Source organism: Stegostoma tigrinum, chromosome 26, assembly GCF_030684315.1.
Source record: "Stegostoma tigrinum isolate sSteTig4 chromosome 26, sSteTig4.hap1, whole genome shotgun sequence".
NCBI classification, from domain to species: Eukaryota; Metazoa; Chordata; class Chondrichthyes; order Orectolobiformes; family Stegostomatidae; genus Stegostoma; species Stegostoma tigrinum.
In genome coordinates, this window is record NC_081379.1 from 50525083 (window position 1) to 50543400 (window position 18318).

The following is an 18318-nucleotide window of genomic DNA, read 5'->3' on the forward strand; positions in this document are numbered from 1 at the left end:
AGCTGGCAATGTGAAAAGAGCACTGGGCGTGCTATTGCTCTCAGTGTAACGGTCTTCACAATATTGAAGGAATTCTTCAAATTGTGTGTGGTAAAACAGATCTAAAACTGGTCGCGACAATTTATATTATTTGGCCAACCCATGGTACGCAGAGCCGCTCAGAGGTAAAAAGGATGTAAACGTGCATCATTGTTACAGCCCAAAAATGCAACAACGTAGTGAGCCTGGGGGACAAGTGTAACAAACACCTCTGCAACTTGTCCTTAAGTGTGGCTGTTCAGTCAGATGTGGAGTTAGCTCCTATAGATTTAAACCTGAAAACATCATTGAGAACAACAGGCATTTTGTTGACATAGCCACCTTTGTTAAGTATGACTACTCCAGTCTGTTTGCCACGTTTACATGTATTAGGTTTTCCTGAAATTATGAAACATTGCCAGTCATTCTCTTTGAATCTGAAAATCTGTGTGAAATCTTAGCCAAAACCTCTTCCTGTTTATTCAGGGATAAGGGAACATCAAAGTTGAAACCTTCAGCGGAACAAACTCATTTTCAAAGAGAACGTGCTCAGGGAGATTTTTTTAAAAAATTCATCCCCAGGATGTGGGCATTGCTAGCTCAGCTAGCATTCGTTCCCTACCCCGAATTGCCCGGAGGGCAGTGGTTTGCAACATTCATGTTACAGAGAGAGGCTTAGCTTCTTCAATCACTGGGAAGTGCAATGCATCTGAAGGCTGAGGTTGCCACATAACAGCAAAAGTCTGTTAACCACTAGAGAATGGTCCTGCAGAACCTGGTGCTTACATATTGGCAGATACTTCCACCTCTGCTGTCAATCTTTCTCTCTGGATCATTTCGTGGGATTACTATAAACAGAGACTCACCAGTCTGCTGTGCACCAGGGCACACATTATATCAGCTCCCCTGGTGATGACAATAGTAAGCAAACCAGCTGCACCCTAATGTAATGTTGCGAATGTTGGTTTCCTATGGATACAGATATTACTAACTGCACACAACAAGCAATCCAAGCTCAACCAGAGAAAGCAAGAGAGTGTGTAAATGGTAAAGTCCTGAGGAGTGTTGTGGAATAGAGGGACCTAGGAGTACAAGAGCATAGTTCGTTGAAAGCAGCGCCACAGGTAGACAAGGTGGTGAAGAAGACATTTAGCACGCTGGCCTTCATTGGTTGATGCATTGAGTATAGGAGTTGGAATGTTATGTTACAGTTGTATAAGTCATAGGTGAGGGAGGCTGTACTTGGAGTATTGTGTACAGTTTTGGTCACCCTGTTATCAGAAAGACAGTTATACTGGAAAGTGTGCAAACATGATTTATGAGGATGTTTCCAGAACTAGTAGCTCTGAGTTATAGGGAGAGGTTGGCCAGCATAGGACTTTATTCCAAGAAACATAGGAGAATGAGAGGTGACCTTACTGAGATATATAAAATCATGAGGGGCATAGATAGGATGAATGTATGTAGTCTTTTTCCCAGGAGTGGTGAATTGAAAACTAGAGGGCATAGGTTTAAGGTGAGAAGGGAAAGATTTAAGAAGGACCTGAGGGGGAACTTCTTCACGCAGAGAGTAGTGTGTATATGGAATGGGATTCTAGAAAAAATGGTTGCAGCAGGTACAATAGCAACATTTAAGAAACATTTGGATAGGTACATGGATGGTAAGGGTTTAGAAGGCCTATTGGAATTAGCTAAGTAGGCACCGTGGTCAGCATGGACCAGTTTGGGCTGAAGGGCCTGTTTCCATGCTGTATTACTCTATGACTCTCTGTAAACAGCTAGGGGTGCATTTCTTCAATTTATAGCTGCACCATCATCAAAAGAACAAAAGCTTAAAGGAGGAAAGCACAAGATTCCCAGGAGCTGCTTTTTCTCCTGAGGGATCACAAGATTACAGACCTCTATTTGGGTCAGTTTGGAGAAGACAATTGAGAGTCTGTCCGAAAAAGATTTACCCATTACTCCCAAAGTATTCCATTGACAGAGCCCAGGTAAGCGGAGCAGGTAAGCGGTAGACCCTGAGGGGTGAGAGAAGAGGGCCATGAAAACAGGTAGTCAGCAGCTTCTAGAGGAGTGGAAGAGAGAAGACCCGAGGATAGGGCAACCAGCAGCAGCTAGAAGAAGTTGGGGTGGGGGGACATGGGAGGTAAGGGTCATCAGATTTGGTCACAGATCAGAAAAAGGAGGCTGCGATGAACAGTAAGGGAGGCCTGGACTCTCTGAGAAGAGGAGAGCAGGACTCTCAGCCTCTGCAATTGCCCAACAGTAGTACTTTTTTTCTGTGAACGTAGTGGTAGTATGGGACACTAATCAGAAAGATTGACACCATTCTTTGCAGCAAAGTGAGAGAGTCCAGACGGCTGTGTTGCCTGCCTCATGCCAGAGTCTGGGGACATCAGCTCAGGGCTGGAGATGAACATGCAGCAAGTGGAGAAAGATCTGTTCTCCTGGTCCATGTAGTTGCAAATACCATTGGGCAGGAGGTGGAAAGAGATCCTTCATTGTCATTAAGAAGAACTAGGAGTCAAGTTAAGAGCAGAACTGTAAAAACATTCTGGATTATTATTACCTGAGCCACATGCAAACTGGCATACAGCAAATCAGATTAGAAAGCCAATGCACAGCACAAAGACTGTTGTGCGGGAAGTGTGTTCCAGATCTCTGGTAACACTATTGGGGAAAGTGGGCACAACTGTTGGGATTATCTATGCCTGAACCCTACTGGAAACTAGTGTTATAGCAAGCCTCATAGCCAGGGAAGTAATAAGGGTTTTAGACTGAATAGTGATAGCAAGGTATCAAATTTGCTTTACGGAGCACTGGTGATGCCAGATCAGAGTATTGTGTACAGAATTGGTCCCTTCATTCAAGAACAAAAGTGTGTTAGAAGCGGTTCAGAGAAGGTACACGTTCTAAGTATAGTAAGGTTAGAGGTTATAAAAATAGGACAAAATTAAAGATAGTGTATCCGAATGCATGTAGCCTTCAAGACAAAAGAGGTGAACAAACAGAAATACATGAGTCTGATCTAATAGCCATTACACAGGAGATGGCTGCAGGATGACCAAGAGTGGAACCAGAATTTCGAAGGAGCAGGACATTTAGGAAGGTCAAAAGTGCAAAAAGATGGAGGAACAGTTCTGTTAATTAGTGAGGATATTCAGGCACCCCTCTTTATAGTGTTAATTTTAAGAAACCAAGATGTAGAGCGGTTTGGGTAGTGATGAGGAATGATAAAGGCAAGAAGTCACTTGTGGAAATGGCATGCAGTCCCGAACAGTGGTCATGATATTTTACGATATAATGGAAGAAATAACAGAAGCTTGTCAGATAGTTACAGCAATAATCAGGAAGGCCTTGAATCTATATAGAGACTGGGGGGATAAAATCAAAAGAAAAGATAGAGGGTCTGCTTCTGTGCCATATGACTCTATGATGCCTAGACTGTTCTCAGGATAGCATCTTAAAACAGTACACCTTGGAGTCAGAGAGCAGGTTATACTAGATCTGGTATTGTGCAATGAGATAGAATTAATTAACAACTTCATAGTGAAGGCACAAAGGGCAATCTGAATGGGAAGGGTGATCTCAAGAAGCTGTGGTCTATCTTGGGACAAATGACATGGGGAGAAACAGAAAGGAGAGAGTTAGGTAGAATATTGAAATGAAGGACTTCAAAGGTTGTAGTTTCTAGATTACTTCAGGTGCCCACGGTAGTGAGCATTAGAAACAGAGGACAGAGCAGGTGAAAATTGTATCAGAGATAATGGGAACTGCAGATGCTGGAGAATCTGAGATAACAAAGTGTGGAGCTGGATGATTACAACAGAGCAGGTGAATGTGTGACTGCAGGGGAGAGGACTGTAGATTCCTGAGGCATTGGGATGATTTCTAGATAAGGTGGGAACTGTACAAGCCGAACGAGTTACATCTGACTGTGAATGGGACTGATATTCTCACAGAAAGTTATGCTAATGCTGTTGTGACAGATATAAACTAGATTGACCAGGGACAGGATCCTGGCAAGTAGGTCAAAGTGCAGAGAAACAGAGATGGAATGAAATGTTAAGAAGTGAGCAAGTAAGTCTGGAAAGAGGAACCCTAGGCTAGATAAGAAAGGGATTTATGTAGTAAATCTAATTGGAATATATCTTAATGCAAGAGGCCTAAGAGTACATAGAACATTACAGCACAGTACAGGCCCTTCGGCCCTCGATGTTGTGCCGACCTGTCATACCGATCTCAAGCCCATCTAACCCACACTATTCCATGTACATCCATATGCTTATCCAACGACGACTTAAATGTTCCTAAAGTTGGCAAATCTACTACCATTGCAGGCAAAGCGTTCCATTCCCTTACTACTCTGAGTAAAAAAACTACCTCTGACATCTGTCCTATATCTTTCACCCCTCAATTTAAAGCTATGCCCCCTCGTGCTCGCCGTCACCATCTTAGGAAAAAGACTCTCTCTATCCACCCTATCTAACCCTCTGATTATTTTATATGTTCCAATTAAGTCACCTCTCAACCTTCTTCTCTCTAATGAAAACAGCCTCAAGTCCCTCAGCCTTTCCTCGTAAGACCTTCCCTCCATACCAGGCAACATCCTAGTAAATCTCCTCTGCACCCTTTCCAAAGCTTCCACATCCTTCTTTTAATGCGGTGACCAGAACTGCACACAATACTCCAAGTGCGTTCGCACCAAAGTTTTGTACAGCTGCAGCATAACCTCTTGGTTCCGGAACTCGATCCCTCTATTAATAAAAGCTAAAACACTGTATGCCTTCTGAACAGCCCTGTCAACCTGGGTGGCAACTTTCAAGGATCTGTGCACGTGGACACCGAGATCTCTCTGCTCATCTACACAACTAAGAATCTTACCATTAGCCCTGTACTTTGCCTTCTGGTTACTCCTGCCAAAGTGCATCACCTCACACTTGTCTGCATTAAACTCCATTTGCCACCTCTCAGCCCGGCTCTGCAGCTTATCTATGTCTCTCTGCAACCTACAGCATCCTTCGTCACTATCCACAACTCCACCGACCTTAGTGTCGTCTGCAAATTTACTAACCCATCCTTCTACGCCCTCATCCGGGTCATTTATAAAAATGACAAACAGCAGTGGACCCAACACCGTCCCTTGAGGTACACCTCTAGCAACTGGTCTCCAGGATGAACATTTCCCATCAACTACCACCCTCTGTCTTCTTTCAGCAAGCCAATTTCCGATCCAAACTGCTATATCTCCCACAATTCCATTCCTCCGCATTTTGTACAATAGCCTATTATGGGGAACCTTATCGAACGCCTTGCTGAAATCCATATACACCACATCAACCAGTTTACTCTCATCTACCTGTTTGATCACCTTCTCAAAGAACTCAATAAGGTTTGTGAGGCACGACCTACCCTTCACAAAACCGTGCTGACTATCCCCAATCAAATTATTCTTTTCTAGATGATTATAAATCCTATCCCTTATAACCTTTTCCAACACTTTGCCAACAACTGAGGTAAGGCTCACTGGTCTATAATATAACACAAGCTGACAGCACAGAGAGTAATCTATGGCTGAAAGATTAACTGTCAACATCCCTGGTTATAGGATATTGAAACAAGGTACAGAGGGGGACAGAAGAGTGTGGGGGATCATTAGAAATCAATTAGAGCATGAGGAAAGAGAATATCTTAGAAGTGTCATCAAATGGAGGATATAGGTAGAAGTAAAATTCAGAAAAAAGGGAAAACAAGCCATTGGTTGTATGCTGTAGTCCCCTAAACAAGTAAAACAGCCAAAGAAACAGGATTAAATCTGTAACCAAATTTCCGAGAAGGCAGTAATAGCAAGGGATTTTAAATGCCCACATATTATCTAGGATAGCTTTAGTGTGCACATTGAGAGGGAACAAAATTCCTAAATTGCATCCTGGAGAACATTTTTTGTCAGTACATAGAAAGCCCTGGGCAGTTCTGGACAAAGTTTTCAGAACCGAGCCCGGACAGGCAAAAGGTGTATCAGTAAGGGTGCATTTTGGAGATAGTGACCATAACTCAGTTAGATTTAGGATAGTTATGAAGAATGAGAATAAAAGTCCGGAACTCAGGAAAGGATTTTACTAAGAGACGCCAAGTGGACTGGCAAAGAGCAAAGGATGGGCTTTAGCCTGGAGAACGTTGGATATTAAAGAGGCCTAAAGGTTAGCATTAAGAGCAAAACAGAAATTTAGTGCAGAAACCAAGGATTCAAACTTGGCAGTGTCCCTAGAGGAATTTAAGATGTGCGGGGGTGAACTTAAAAAGGAAATTAGGAAAGTAAAGATTGTGCATGAGAAAGCATTGACAGTATTGTAAAGGAAAACATAAAATTTATTCTATAAATATATAAAGAGTAAGAGGATAACTATGACAGAGTAAGTTTCATTAAAGACTATAGAGATAATTTGTCTGTGGACCCTGAAGATGTGGGGCACAGTCCTCAATGAATTCTTCATGTCGGTCTTCACAATGAGAAAAGAACATCACAGGTATAGGCATCAGAATGGAGCACTGTGAAATATTAGAAGAAATCATCATGGAGAGAGAGGAGGTACCAAAGGGTTTAGTAACCATATAGGTAGATGAATCGGTATATCCAGATGAGATTATCTCAGGTTTGCAAGAGAGGAGAGATCAGAAACCCTAAATAGTGATTTTCAAATTATTTGGAAGTTCTTCACAGTTGAAATGCCAGAGGAATGAAGGACTGGTAACGTCCCACTTTTAGATATAAGGGAAGGCATAGACAAGGAAATTACAGGCCAGCCAGTCTTACATTGGAGGTAGGCAAGTTCTTAGAAAGAATTCTGAGGGACAGAACATATCTGCACTTGGAAAGAGATGAATTCATCAGGGATAGTCAGTATGGCTTTGTTAAACAAAGGTTGTGTTCGACAAACATGAAGATGTAAACAGGATTGTTGACAATGATATTTTATGTGGTCAACATGAAGTTTAAAAAGGGTTTTGATAAAGTGTAATGTCTAACATACATATCAAAGTCCATGGGATCCAAAGCAAAGTGGCACTTTGGATCTAAAATTGGCTGAGAGGCAGGACACAGAGGTAATGGTAGGGGTTTTTCTGTGTCTGGCAGTTTGTTTCCTGTGGCATTCCGCAGGGCTTGGTATTGGGGGCCGAACTGTTTGTGAAGTATTAGTGATAGTTTTGGCCTAAATAAGGGGTAAATTCAAGATTACCTCAAATTACAGCAGGATATTTAGAACAGTTCAAGTTATTTGGGTCACATGGTTTTGTGAAAGGGGAATCATATTTCAACATTTTATCGGTGCTCCACCCTATTGTGTACAGTACTGATCTTCCCATTGAAGGAAGGATGCCAATGTTTTGGAGGCAGTACAAAGAAGGCTTACTCAACTAATTCCTGGAATGGGCAGATTGTCTGACAAGGAAAGATTGGAGAGGCTGTATTTGTACCTGTTAGAGTTTAAGGGCCAACTTGATTTAAATATATAAGACCATGTGTGCCTTAAGACAGTGCATGTAGGGTGGACATATCAGTGTAGGAGAGTCTCGAACTAGAGGCAACTGTTTAAAAAGAAAGGTATCATCCATTTACAACAGAGACAAGGAGAACTTATTTTTCCCAAAGGGTCTTGAGTCATTGTAACCTTCTTCCTGAAAAGATGGTGGAAGTAGAATCTTTGAATATTTTCAAGGCAGGAATTGACACATTATTATATATTAGTGGAAATGTGCAGTAATAAAGTTTGAGGGTGAGTAAGGACTCCTGCTCATCACTTACATGTTTAGTCGCAATATGACAGCTGTAATGTTACCAGATTTGTCCTCAGCGTGTTGATATGTTGGAACTGCGTACAAACGTTCTTTACAAACGTTCTCTCACAGCAGCCAGTGAAAGTCTCCAGAATGGCTGGTTATATATTAGAAGAGGAAACCATCCTCTGCTACCACTGTTACACATTAGATGAAATGTTTATCAACAGAGGCCATGTGCACAATATTACATGAGATCTTTATTTCAGTTAGCGCACATTAAAATACTCACATCTCACTGATTAATAGCTCCTCACATTTACGCAGCCAAGTTGAAAGGGCAAAAAAGGAGAGACAGAGAGAGGGAGAGAGAGAGAGCAAAGAGTGAAAGAAAGAGAGAAGAAAGAAAAGAGAGGAGAGAAAGGAAGAGAGAAAAAAGAGAGGAGAGAAAGAAAGAAAGGGAGGAGTCAATAAATTCAATAAAAATGTTCAATTAATCCCACACAGGAGACGAACTATCAGGCTCTAGACCCCTCAAAGACACTGACACACTCCCATCCCACAAAGAGCTATTCAACCATTCCCAGTACATCTCCTCACTGACTCCACTAAATTGTGTACACATTCTGGGTAAACGGGTGGTTACTATTATTTTCTTTCAGGTTGCCTAGAATCACTCTTTGTGCAACAGCCTGAGCCCAGCTGATCAGATCTCTGCTCTGACTGTGTCAATCTCTTGGTTGGTAATCTACATTTGGGAGCAAGTAAGAGCCTCACTGACCAATACTGACCCCTCTGTCCCCAACACTGACCAACACCATACAGTGATCCGTAACACCAACACACTGATCCCCTCCACTTCCCAACACCGATACAGCGATCCCCTCCACTCCCCAACACTGACACACTGATCCTCTCCACTTCCCAAAACCGATACAGCGATCCCTTCCACTCCCCAACATTGACACACTGATCCTCTCCCCTCCCCGACACTGACACACTGATCCCCTCCCCTCCCCAACACTGACACACTGATCCCTTCCACTCCCCAACACCGACACACTGATCCCCTCCACTCCCTGATCCCCAGACTGCCCACTCCACTCCCCAACACTGACGCACTGATCCTCTCCACTCCCCAACACTGACACACTGATCCCCTCCCCTCCCCAACACTGACACAGTGATCCCCTCCACTCCCCGACACTGACACACTGATCCTCTCCACTTCCCAAAACCGATACAGTGATCCCCTCCACTCCCCAACACTGACACACTGATCCTCTCCCCTCCCCGACACTGACACATTGATCCCCTCCCTTCCCCGACACTGACACACTGATCCCTTCCACTCCCCAACACCGACACACTGATCCCCTCCACTCCCTGATCCCCAAACTGCCCACTCCACTCCACAACACTGACACACTGATCCCCTCCCCTCCCCAACACCGACACACTGATCCCCTCTACTCCCTAACACTGACACACCGATCCCCTTCCCTCCCCAACACTGACACAGTGATCCCCTCCACTCCCTGATCCCCAAACTGCCCACTCCACTCCCCAACACTGACTTCTCCAGCACTATCACTGATGTGGTATCGCTGGCTAGGTCACAATATAACACACATATCCATTTAAATACATTACAATATTTCTATAAGCTATCTTCAAAGAAAGAAAATGATTAAAATAATCACAAAGGAAATCTGACCTTGGAAGAACCAAAAGTTCCCAGATGAGTCCTCAAATCCTGCGTCAATGTGATCAGGGATTGCCCGCCAGTGCCGTGAGGCCAATGCTGGGTAACCGGGCTGCAGCTGACCATCCCGCAATCTCCAAACGTACTCCGACTTAAAGAAAAAGAGTTCTCCACGGATCATCGACACCGCATCAAAGTCAGTCTCACAAGCATCTGGCTGCAAAAGATGAATTGCTGATAATTAGAGCTCCTGGTAAACAGGTATTCCAAAAGCACTCAGTCTCCACAGGGATGCCAGCTGTCTCCTGACAGACTCACTGCAGGAAACTTATATAATTTACAGCGACACAGCATGGACTCATTCCTCATTCATGGCCAGAGAGAAATTACCTTGCTCTTCAAATGTACAGTTATTGCTCAATCCTCCAGCCCCCAGATAAATTCCTTTGGGGCTTACTATTGTCCCAAAACTAACCTGGACTTGCCATATAAACATATGGTTCCAAGAGCAGATCAGAATTTAGGAATACTGCAGTGAGTAACTCACCTTCTGACACCCCAAAGCCTGTCCATCATCCACAAGGCACAAGTCAGGAGTGTGATGGAATACTTCCCACTTGCCTGGATAGGTGCAACCCCAACAACACTTGACAAGCTTGACACCATTCAGGACACTTGATTTGCTCCACATCAAACAGCTTCAATATTCTGTCCCTCCACCACCAATGCACACTGTGTACCATCTAAACGATGCACTGCAGAAATTCAGGGCTTCTCCAATAGCACCTTCCAAACCAGAGACCTCCATAATCAAGAAAGGCAGCAGGTACTTGGAAACACCACCTGCAAAATCCCTTCTAAGCCACACACCATCCTCACTTGGAACCTTACCGCTATTCCTTCGGTGTTAGTGGAAAGAATCCTGAAGCTCCCTCCCTAACAGCACTCAGGGTGTGCCTATGCAACATGGATTGTGGTGCATTGTGATAAAGCCTTATTTTTGTAGCAGTCTTTATGATGCAGCAACCCCACTTCTAAGAAAAATCCCTCATTTGGCAGCAAATTGGGTGGAGAAATTGCTGAGAAATCCATAGAAATTACAATTGCTACTTCAGTGGGTGTTCAATCGGTTAATACCTATTTTCATCACATAAATTCTGTGTTATAACACAAGTTACATATTTAATATAATCTACATATTCTAAGGGTGAAGATTTTTGCTGTTATTCTGAGTCCCATAGGACTAACATTTGGCCACTTAAAACAAATCTTTATGGCTTCCAGCCATCAAGATCGTAACACCAACTTCTCAGCCTGATCTGGGATTACAAACAGGTTCAGAATGCCAGCTCATTGCTATTCTCAAGGGCAAAAATTACTGGCCTTGTCAGGGTCGCCCCTATTTTGAAAACAAAGTTTTGTTTCTCTCCGGAGGGCACAGATTTGAGATGGGATGACAGTGTCATTGTTTGACGAGTGAAACTCAGTAGTAACAGTTCTTGGGCTGTTCCATCAATTGATTCCTACAGCCAAACAAAAGAGAGTCATCAATCCTTTCCAGCATGGACAGTAAACAGGAGCAGGAACCCTGGATGATTTTCTCTCCCTAGTTGTCTATCCAACAGCATGGAGGCAAACAACACCTCATGTGAGCAGAGTTAGTTCAGAGCAGATTGGATTACATTGGAGTCTTCTCTAGTTAAGGCTCAGTAACACTGGGATGCATGCACATTGAAAATTTTTGTGCTAGTGTGGGCTGATGTTAGAATCATGCTGTTTCTTTGAACAGTGTTAATCCCTTGTATACAGGGATACATCTCCGACTGGGTTGAAAGGATATTGGAGCGGGAGGGGGAGGATCCACTTGTTGTGGTCCACGTTGGGACTAACAACATAGGCAAAGCTAGGGTAGAGGACCTGTTCAGGGATTATGAAGCGCTAGGAAGGAAATTGAAGCACAGGTCCTCAAGGGTCATAATCTCCGGATTACTGCCTGAGCCACGTGCTAATTGGCATAGGGAAAAGAAAGTCAGGGAAGTAAACACATGGCTAAGGGATTGGTGTGGGAAAGAGGGATTCCATTTCATGGGGCATTGGCATCAGTTTTGGAACCGGGGGGGATCTGTACCATTGGGATGGACTCCACCTGAACCGATCTGGAACCAGTGTTCTAGCGAAAAGGATAAATAGGGTGGTCAGTAGGACTTTAAACTTCTGAGTCGGGAGGAAGGGAAAGTGAAAGAGACAGGGAGTATGGAGTTAAATGGAAAGATAAGCAACAGGATAGCATGTGCACAGGTGGATTTAAGCTCGAGGCAGACTAGGAATACAGCAAAAAAGAAGGATAGCTGAAAACATCTTAGGAATTCCAACCTCTCTAATAATGATAAGAAAGATGGCATGAAGGCACTTTATCTAAATGCTCGTAGTATTCGCAACAAAGTAGATGAATTAACAGCACAAATCCTCTTGAATGATTATGATGTGGTAGGCATCACAGAGACATGGTTGCAGGGAGCTCAGGACTGGCAGTTAAACATCCAAGGTTTCACAACATATCGAAAAGACAGGGAGGTGGGCAGAGGGGGCGGGGCTGCCTTGTTAGTTAAGAATGAAATTATATCTACGGTGCTGAATGACACAGGGTCAGAGGATGCAGAGTCTGTGTGGGTGGAGTTGAGGAACCACAAAGGCAAAAAAACTATAATGGGATTTATGTACAGACCTCCTAACTGTGATCAGGACCAGGGGCGCAAGATGCACTGGGAAATAGATAGGGCATGTCAGAAAGGCAAGGTCACGGTGATCATGGGGGACTTCAATATGCAGGTGGATTGGGTGAATAATGTTGCCGGTGGATCCAAAGAAAGGGAATTCATGGAATGTTTGCAGGATGGCTTTTTGGAACAGCTTGTGATGGAGCCCACAAGGGAACTGGCTATTCTGGACTTAGTGCTATGTAATGAGCCAGACTTTATAAAAGATCTTAAAGTAACGGAAAACTTAGGAGGCAGAGATCATAATATGGTAGAGTTCAGTCTGTAGTTTGAACGAGAGAAGGCAAAATCGGATGTAATGGTGTTACAGTTAAATAAAGGTAATTACAGGGGCATGAGAGAGGAATTGACAAAAACCGACTGGAAGCAGAGCCTAGCGGGGAAGACAGTAGAGCAACAATGGCAGGAGTTTCTGGGTGTAATTGAGGACCCAGTACAGAGGTTCATCCCAAAGAAAAGAAAGATTATCCGTGGTGGGATTAGACAGCCGTGGCTGACAAAGGAAGTCAGGAAATATATCAAAGAAAAAGAGACAGCCTATAAAGTGGCCAAGAGCACTGGGAAATCAGAAGATTGGGAAAGCTACAAAAACAGACAGAGGATAACAAAGAGACCAATAAGGAAGGAGAGGATCAAATATGAAGGTAGGCTAGCTAGTAATATTAGAAATGACAGTAAAAGCTTCTTTCAATACATAAGAAATAAACGAGAGGCAAAAGTAGATATTGGGCCGCTCCAAATTGATGCTGGAAGGCTAGTGATGGGAGATAAGGAAATAGCTGAAGTACTTTGTGTCAGTCTTCACAGTGGAAGACATGAGTAGTATGCCAACAATTAGGGAGAATCAGGGGGCAGAGTTGAGTACAGTAGGCATTACAAAAGAGAAAGTGCTAGAAAAGCTAAAAGGTCTAAAAGTTGATAAGTCTCCTGGCCCCGATGGGCTACATCCTAGAGTTCTGAGGGACGTGGCTGAGGAAATAGTGGAGGCTTTGGTCGTGATCTTTCAAAAGTCACTGGAGTCTGGGAAAGTCCCAGATGATTGGAAAATTGCTGTTGTAACCGCCTTGTTTAAGAAAGGATCAAGGCAAAAGATGGAAAAATTATAGGTCGATTAGCCAAACCTCGGTAGTTGATAAAATTCTAGAATCCATTGTCAAGGATGAGATTTCTAAATTCCTGGAAGTGCACGGTCAGATTAGAACAAGTCAGCATATGATTTAGTAAGGGGAGGTCGTGCCTGACAAACCTGTTAGAATTCTTTGAAGAGGTAACAAGTATCTTAGACCAGGGAAACCCAGGAGATGTTATCTATCTAGACTTCCAAAAGGTCTTTGATACGGTGCCTCACGGGAGACTGCTGAGCAAGGTGAGGACGCATGGTGTTCGAGGTGAGCTACTGGCTTGGATTGAGGATTGGCTGTCTGACAGAAGGCAGAGAGTTGGGATAAAAGGCTCTTCTTCGGAATGGCAACCGGTGACGAGTGGTGTCACGTAGGGTTCAGTGTTGGGGCCGCAGCTGTTCACCTTGTGTATTAATGATCTGGATGAAGGGACTGGGGGCATTCTGGCGAAGTTTGCCGATGATACAAAGATAGGTGGACAGGCAGGTAGTACTGAGGAGGTGGGGAAGCTGCAGAAAGATTTAGACAGTTTAGGAGTGTGGTCCAGGAAATGGCTGATGAAATTCAATGTGAGTAAATGTGAGGTTTTGCACTTTGGAAAATGGAATGCAGGCATGGACTATTTTCTAAATGGTGGGAAAATTCGTAAAGCAGAAGTACAAAGGGATCTGGGAGTGTTGGTCCAGGATTCTCTAAAGGTTAACTTGCAGGTAGGGTCCGTGATTAAGAAAGTGAATGTAATGTTGTCATTTATCTCAAGAGCATTGGAATATAAAAGCAGTAACGTGCTTCTGAGGCTTTATAAAGCTCTAGTTAGGCCCCATTTAGAATACTGTGTCCAATTTTGGGCCCCACACCTCAGGAAGGACATACTAGCCCTGGAGATTCACACGGATGATCCCTGGAATGGTAGGGTTAACGTATGATGAACAGTTAAGGATCCTGGGATTGTACTCATTAGAGTTTAGAAGGTTAAGGGGAGATCTAATAGAAACTTACAAGATAATTTATGGCTTAGAAGGGGTGGATGCTAGGAAGTTGTTTCCGTTAGGCCAGGAGACTAGGACCCGTGGGCACAGCCTTAAAATTAGAGGGGGTAAATTTAAAACTGAAATGAGACGACATTTCCACTGCCAGAGAGTGGTGCGCTTGTGGAATTCATTGCCACAGAGTGCAATGGAGGCTGGGATGCCTTCACATTTCTCTTGGATGCCTTCAAGGCGGAGATCAACAAATTCTTAAGTTGGGTGGAGTGAATGGATAGGTGACAGATGGGGTTGAATGCAGAGAAGTGTGAAATGATGCACTTTGGTATGAAGAACATTGAAAGACAATACAAAATAAGGGTGCAGGAATAGAGGGACCTGGGTATATGTGTGTACAGTTCATTGAATGTTGCAGAGGAGGTGGAGAGAGCAATAAACAAAGTGTACAGTGTCCTTGGCTTTTTTAAATTAAGGCATAAAGTACGTAAGTAAGTAAGGAGGTGATGTTAAATTTGTGTAAGACATTTTGTCAGACCTCAGTTGGAGTATTATGTACAGTTGTGGGCGCCACATCAGAGGAAAGATGTGACAAAAACAAAGTTGCTGGAAAAGGTCAGCAGGTCTGGCAGCATCTCTGGAGGAGAAAACAGAGTTAACGTTTTGGTGACCCTTACTCAGAAATGAGTTTTGTTCCAAAAATTTTGTTTTTGTTCCTGATTTATAGCATCCGCAGTTCTTTTGATTTTTATTAGAGGAAAGACATGAATGTTTTGAAAAGAGGGCAGTGCGATTTATAAGAATGGTTCTGGGAATGAGAAATTTCAGTTGTGAGAATAGATTGCAAAAATTGGGACTGTTCTCCTTGAAGAGAAGAAGACTGAGAGGTGATTTGATGGAGGTTTCAAAAATCATAAGCTGGTTGGATAGAAAAGGTACAGAGAAGCTGTTTTTGCTCATAAAAAGAAAACAAGAATGAGAGAGAGCATAGATTCAAAAGCGATGTGCAAAACATAATAAGAAAAGCTCTTACACATTGAGTAGTTAGGATATGGAATGCACTGTCTGGAAATGTGGTGGAAGCAGCTTCACTTGAGGCATTTATTTGGTTAGATTACCTACAGTGTGGAAACAGGCCCTTTGGCCCAACAAGTCCATACCGCCCTCTGAAGCATCCCACCCAGACCCATCCCCCTATAACCCATACACCCCTGAACACTGCGGGCAATTTAGGATAGCCAATCCACCTAACCGGCACATCTTTGGACTGTGGGAGGAAACTGGAGCACCTGGAGGAAACCCACGCAGACACGGGGAGAATGTGCAAACTCCACACAGACAGTCACCCGAGGCTGGAATCAAACCCGGGTCCCTGGTGCTGTGAGGCAGCAGTGCTAACCTCTGAGCCAACATGCTGCCCCAAATGATCTTGAGGTGCCCCACCAAACTCATCTCCACCTATCTGGACTCCATTTTCTCTCCTTTGGTCCAGGAACTCCCTACCTATGTCCGTGACACCACCCACGCCCTCCACCTCCAGAACTTCCAATTCCCTGGCCCCCAACACCTCATTTTCACCATGGACGTCCAGTCCCTAAACACCTGTATTCTGCATGCAGATGGCCTCAAGGTCCTCCGCTTCTTCCTGTCCCGCAGGCCCGAACAGTCCCCCTCCACCGACACCCTCAACCGCCTAGCCGAACTTGTCCTCACCCTCAACAACTTCTCTTTCGATTCCTCCCACTTCCTACAGACAAAGGGGGTGGCCATGGGCACCCGCATGGGCCCCAGCTATGCCTGCCTCTTTGTAGGTTATGTAGAACAGTCCCTCTTCCGTACCTACACAGGCCCCAAACCCCACCTCTTCCTCTGTTACATTGATGACTGTATCGGCGCCGCCTCTCGCTCCCCAGAGGAGCTCAGACAGTTCATCCACTTCACCAACACCTTCCACCCCAACCTTCAGTTCACCTGGGCCATCTCCAGCACATTCGTCACCTTCCTGGACCTTTCAGTCTTCATTTCAGGCAACCAGCTTGTAACTGATGTCCATTTCAAGCCCACCAACTCCCACAGCTACCTAGAATACACCTCCTCCCACCCACCCTCCTGCAAAAATTCCATCCCCTATTCCCAATTCCTCCGCCTCCGCCGCATCTGCTCCCACGATGAGGCATTCCACTCCCCCACATCCCAGATGTCCAAGTTCTTGAAGGACCGCAACTTTCCCCCCATAGTGGTCGAGAACGCCCTTGACCGCGTCTCCCGCATTTCCCGCAACACCCTACCCCTGCCACAACTGCCCTAAGAGGATCCCCCTCATTCTCACACACCACCCCACCAACCTGCGAATACAACGCATCATCCTCCGACACTTCCGCCATCTACAATCCGACCCCACCACCCAAGACATTTTTCCATCCCCACCCTTGTCCGCTTTCCGGAGAGACCACTCTCTCCGTGACTCCCTTGTTCGCTCCACACTGCCCTCCAACCCCACCACACCCGGCACCTTCCCCTGCAACCGCAGGAAGTGCTACACTTGCCCCCACACCTCCTCCCTCACCCCTATCCCAGGCCCCAAGATGACTTTCCATATTAAGCAGATCTGCACATCTGCCAATGTGGTATACTGTATCCATTGTACCCGGTGTGGCTACCTCTACATTGGGGAAACCAAGCGGAGGCTTGGGGACCGCTTTGCAGAACACCTCCGCTCGGTTCGCAATAAACAACTGCACCTCCCAGTCGTGAACCATTTTAACTCCCCCTCCCATTCTTTAGATGACATGTCAATCATGGGCCTCTTGCAGTGCCGCAATGATGCCACCCAAAGGTTGCAGGAACAGCAACTCATATTCCGCTTGGGAACCCTGCAGCCCAATGGTGTCAATGTGGACTTCACCAGCTTCAAAATCTCCCCTTCCCCCACCGCATCCCAAAACCAGCCCAGTTCGTCCCCTTCCCCCACTGCATCACACAACCAGCCCAGCTCTTCCCCTCCCCCCACTGCATCCCAAAACCAGCCCAGCCTGTCTCTGCCTCCCTAACCTGTTCTTCCTCTCACCCATCCCTTCCTCCCACCCCAAGCTGCACCTCCATTTCCTACCTACTAACCTCATCCCACCTCCTTGACCTGTCCGTCTTCCCTGGACTGACCTATCCCCTCCCTACCTCCTCACCTATACTCTCCTCTCCACCTATCTTCTTTTCTCTCCATCTTGGGTCCGCCTCCCCCTCTCTCCCTATTTATTCCAGAACCCTCTCCCCATCCCCCTCTCTGATGAAGGGTCTAGGCCCGAAACGTCAGCTTTTGTGCTCCTGAGATACTGCTTGGCCTGCTGTGTTCATGCAGCTTCATGCTTTATGATCTTGAGGTTGGTTGGCTTGCCGAGCTGGTTTCTTGTTTTGCAGACCTTTCATTACCATGCTGGGTAACAAACTCAGTGCAACTTCTGATGGAGCGTCAGTGTGTTTTCCCACCTGGTTTTTAAACTCTGGGGTCCATTGAGATGGGTTGCCTCACTTCGGGTTTCTTTCGTAGTGGAATGCATATTATGGGGTCGAGTTCAATGTGTTTATTAATAGCATGCTTCATGGTATGCCATGCTTCTAGGAATTCTTGTGCCTTTCTCTGTCTAGCCAGTCCCAGGATCTTGGCGTTGTCCCATCCCACTACACACAAATGAAGCTGCATGTGAAAACTAAAAGGGCAACGACACACTGCAGCAACACAGAACTATGCCAAGAAGAAGAATACCTCTTCTAGGTTTTCAAGGATAATGGATATCCAAAGAATTGGGTCAGGATATGCCTACACAAACAACATCAGAAAGATACTACATGTTTCGACATACTCATCCCACTACCCTACATCAGAAACACATCAGAACTCACCACAAGGCTCCTACGACTGCTGGGCATCAGAATGACACACA

The 18318-nt window shown here is 44.9% G+C and overlaps 1 protein-coding gene across 1 annotated transcript in view; it reads right to left on the bottom strand.

Moving 5' to 3' along the window:
• The window catches only part of mmp11a (matrix metallopeptidase 11a), an 84894-nt gene that overhangs the window by 15698 nt on the left and 50878 nt on the right, over positions 1-18318 (bottom strand). Inside the window, exon 6 of the mRNA XM_048556511.2 lies at positions 9512-9716. Within this exon, the coding sequence (XP_048412468.1) occupies positions 9512-9716 (205 nt within the window). The remainder of the gene's footprint in view (positions 1-9511; positions 9717-18318) is intronic.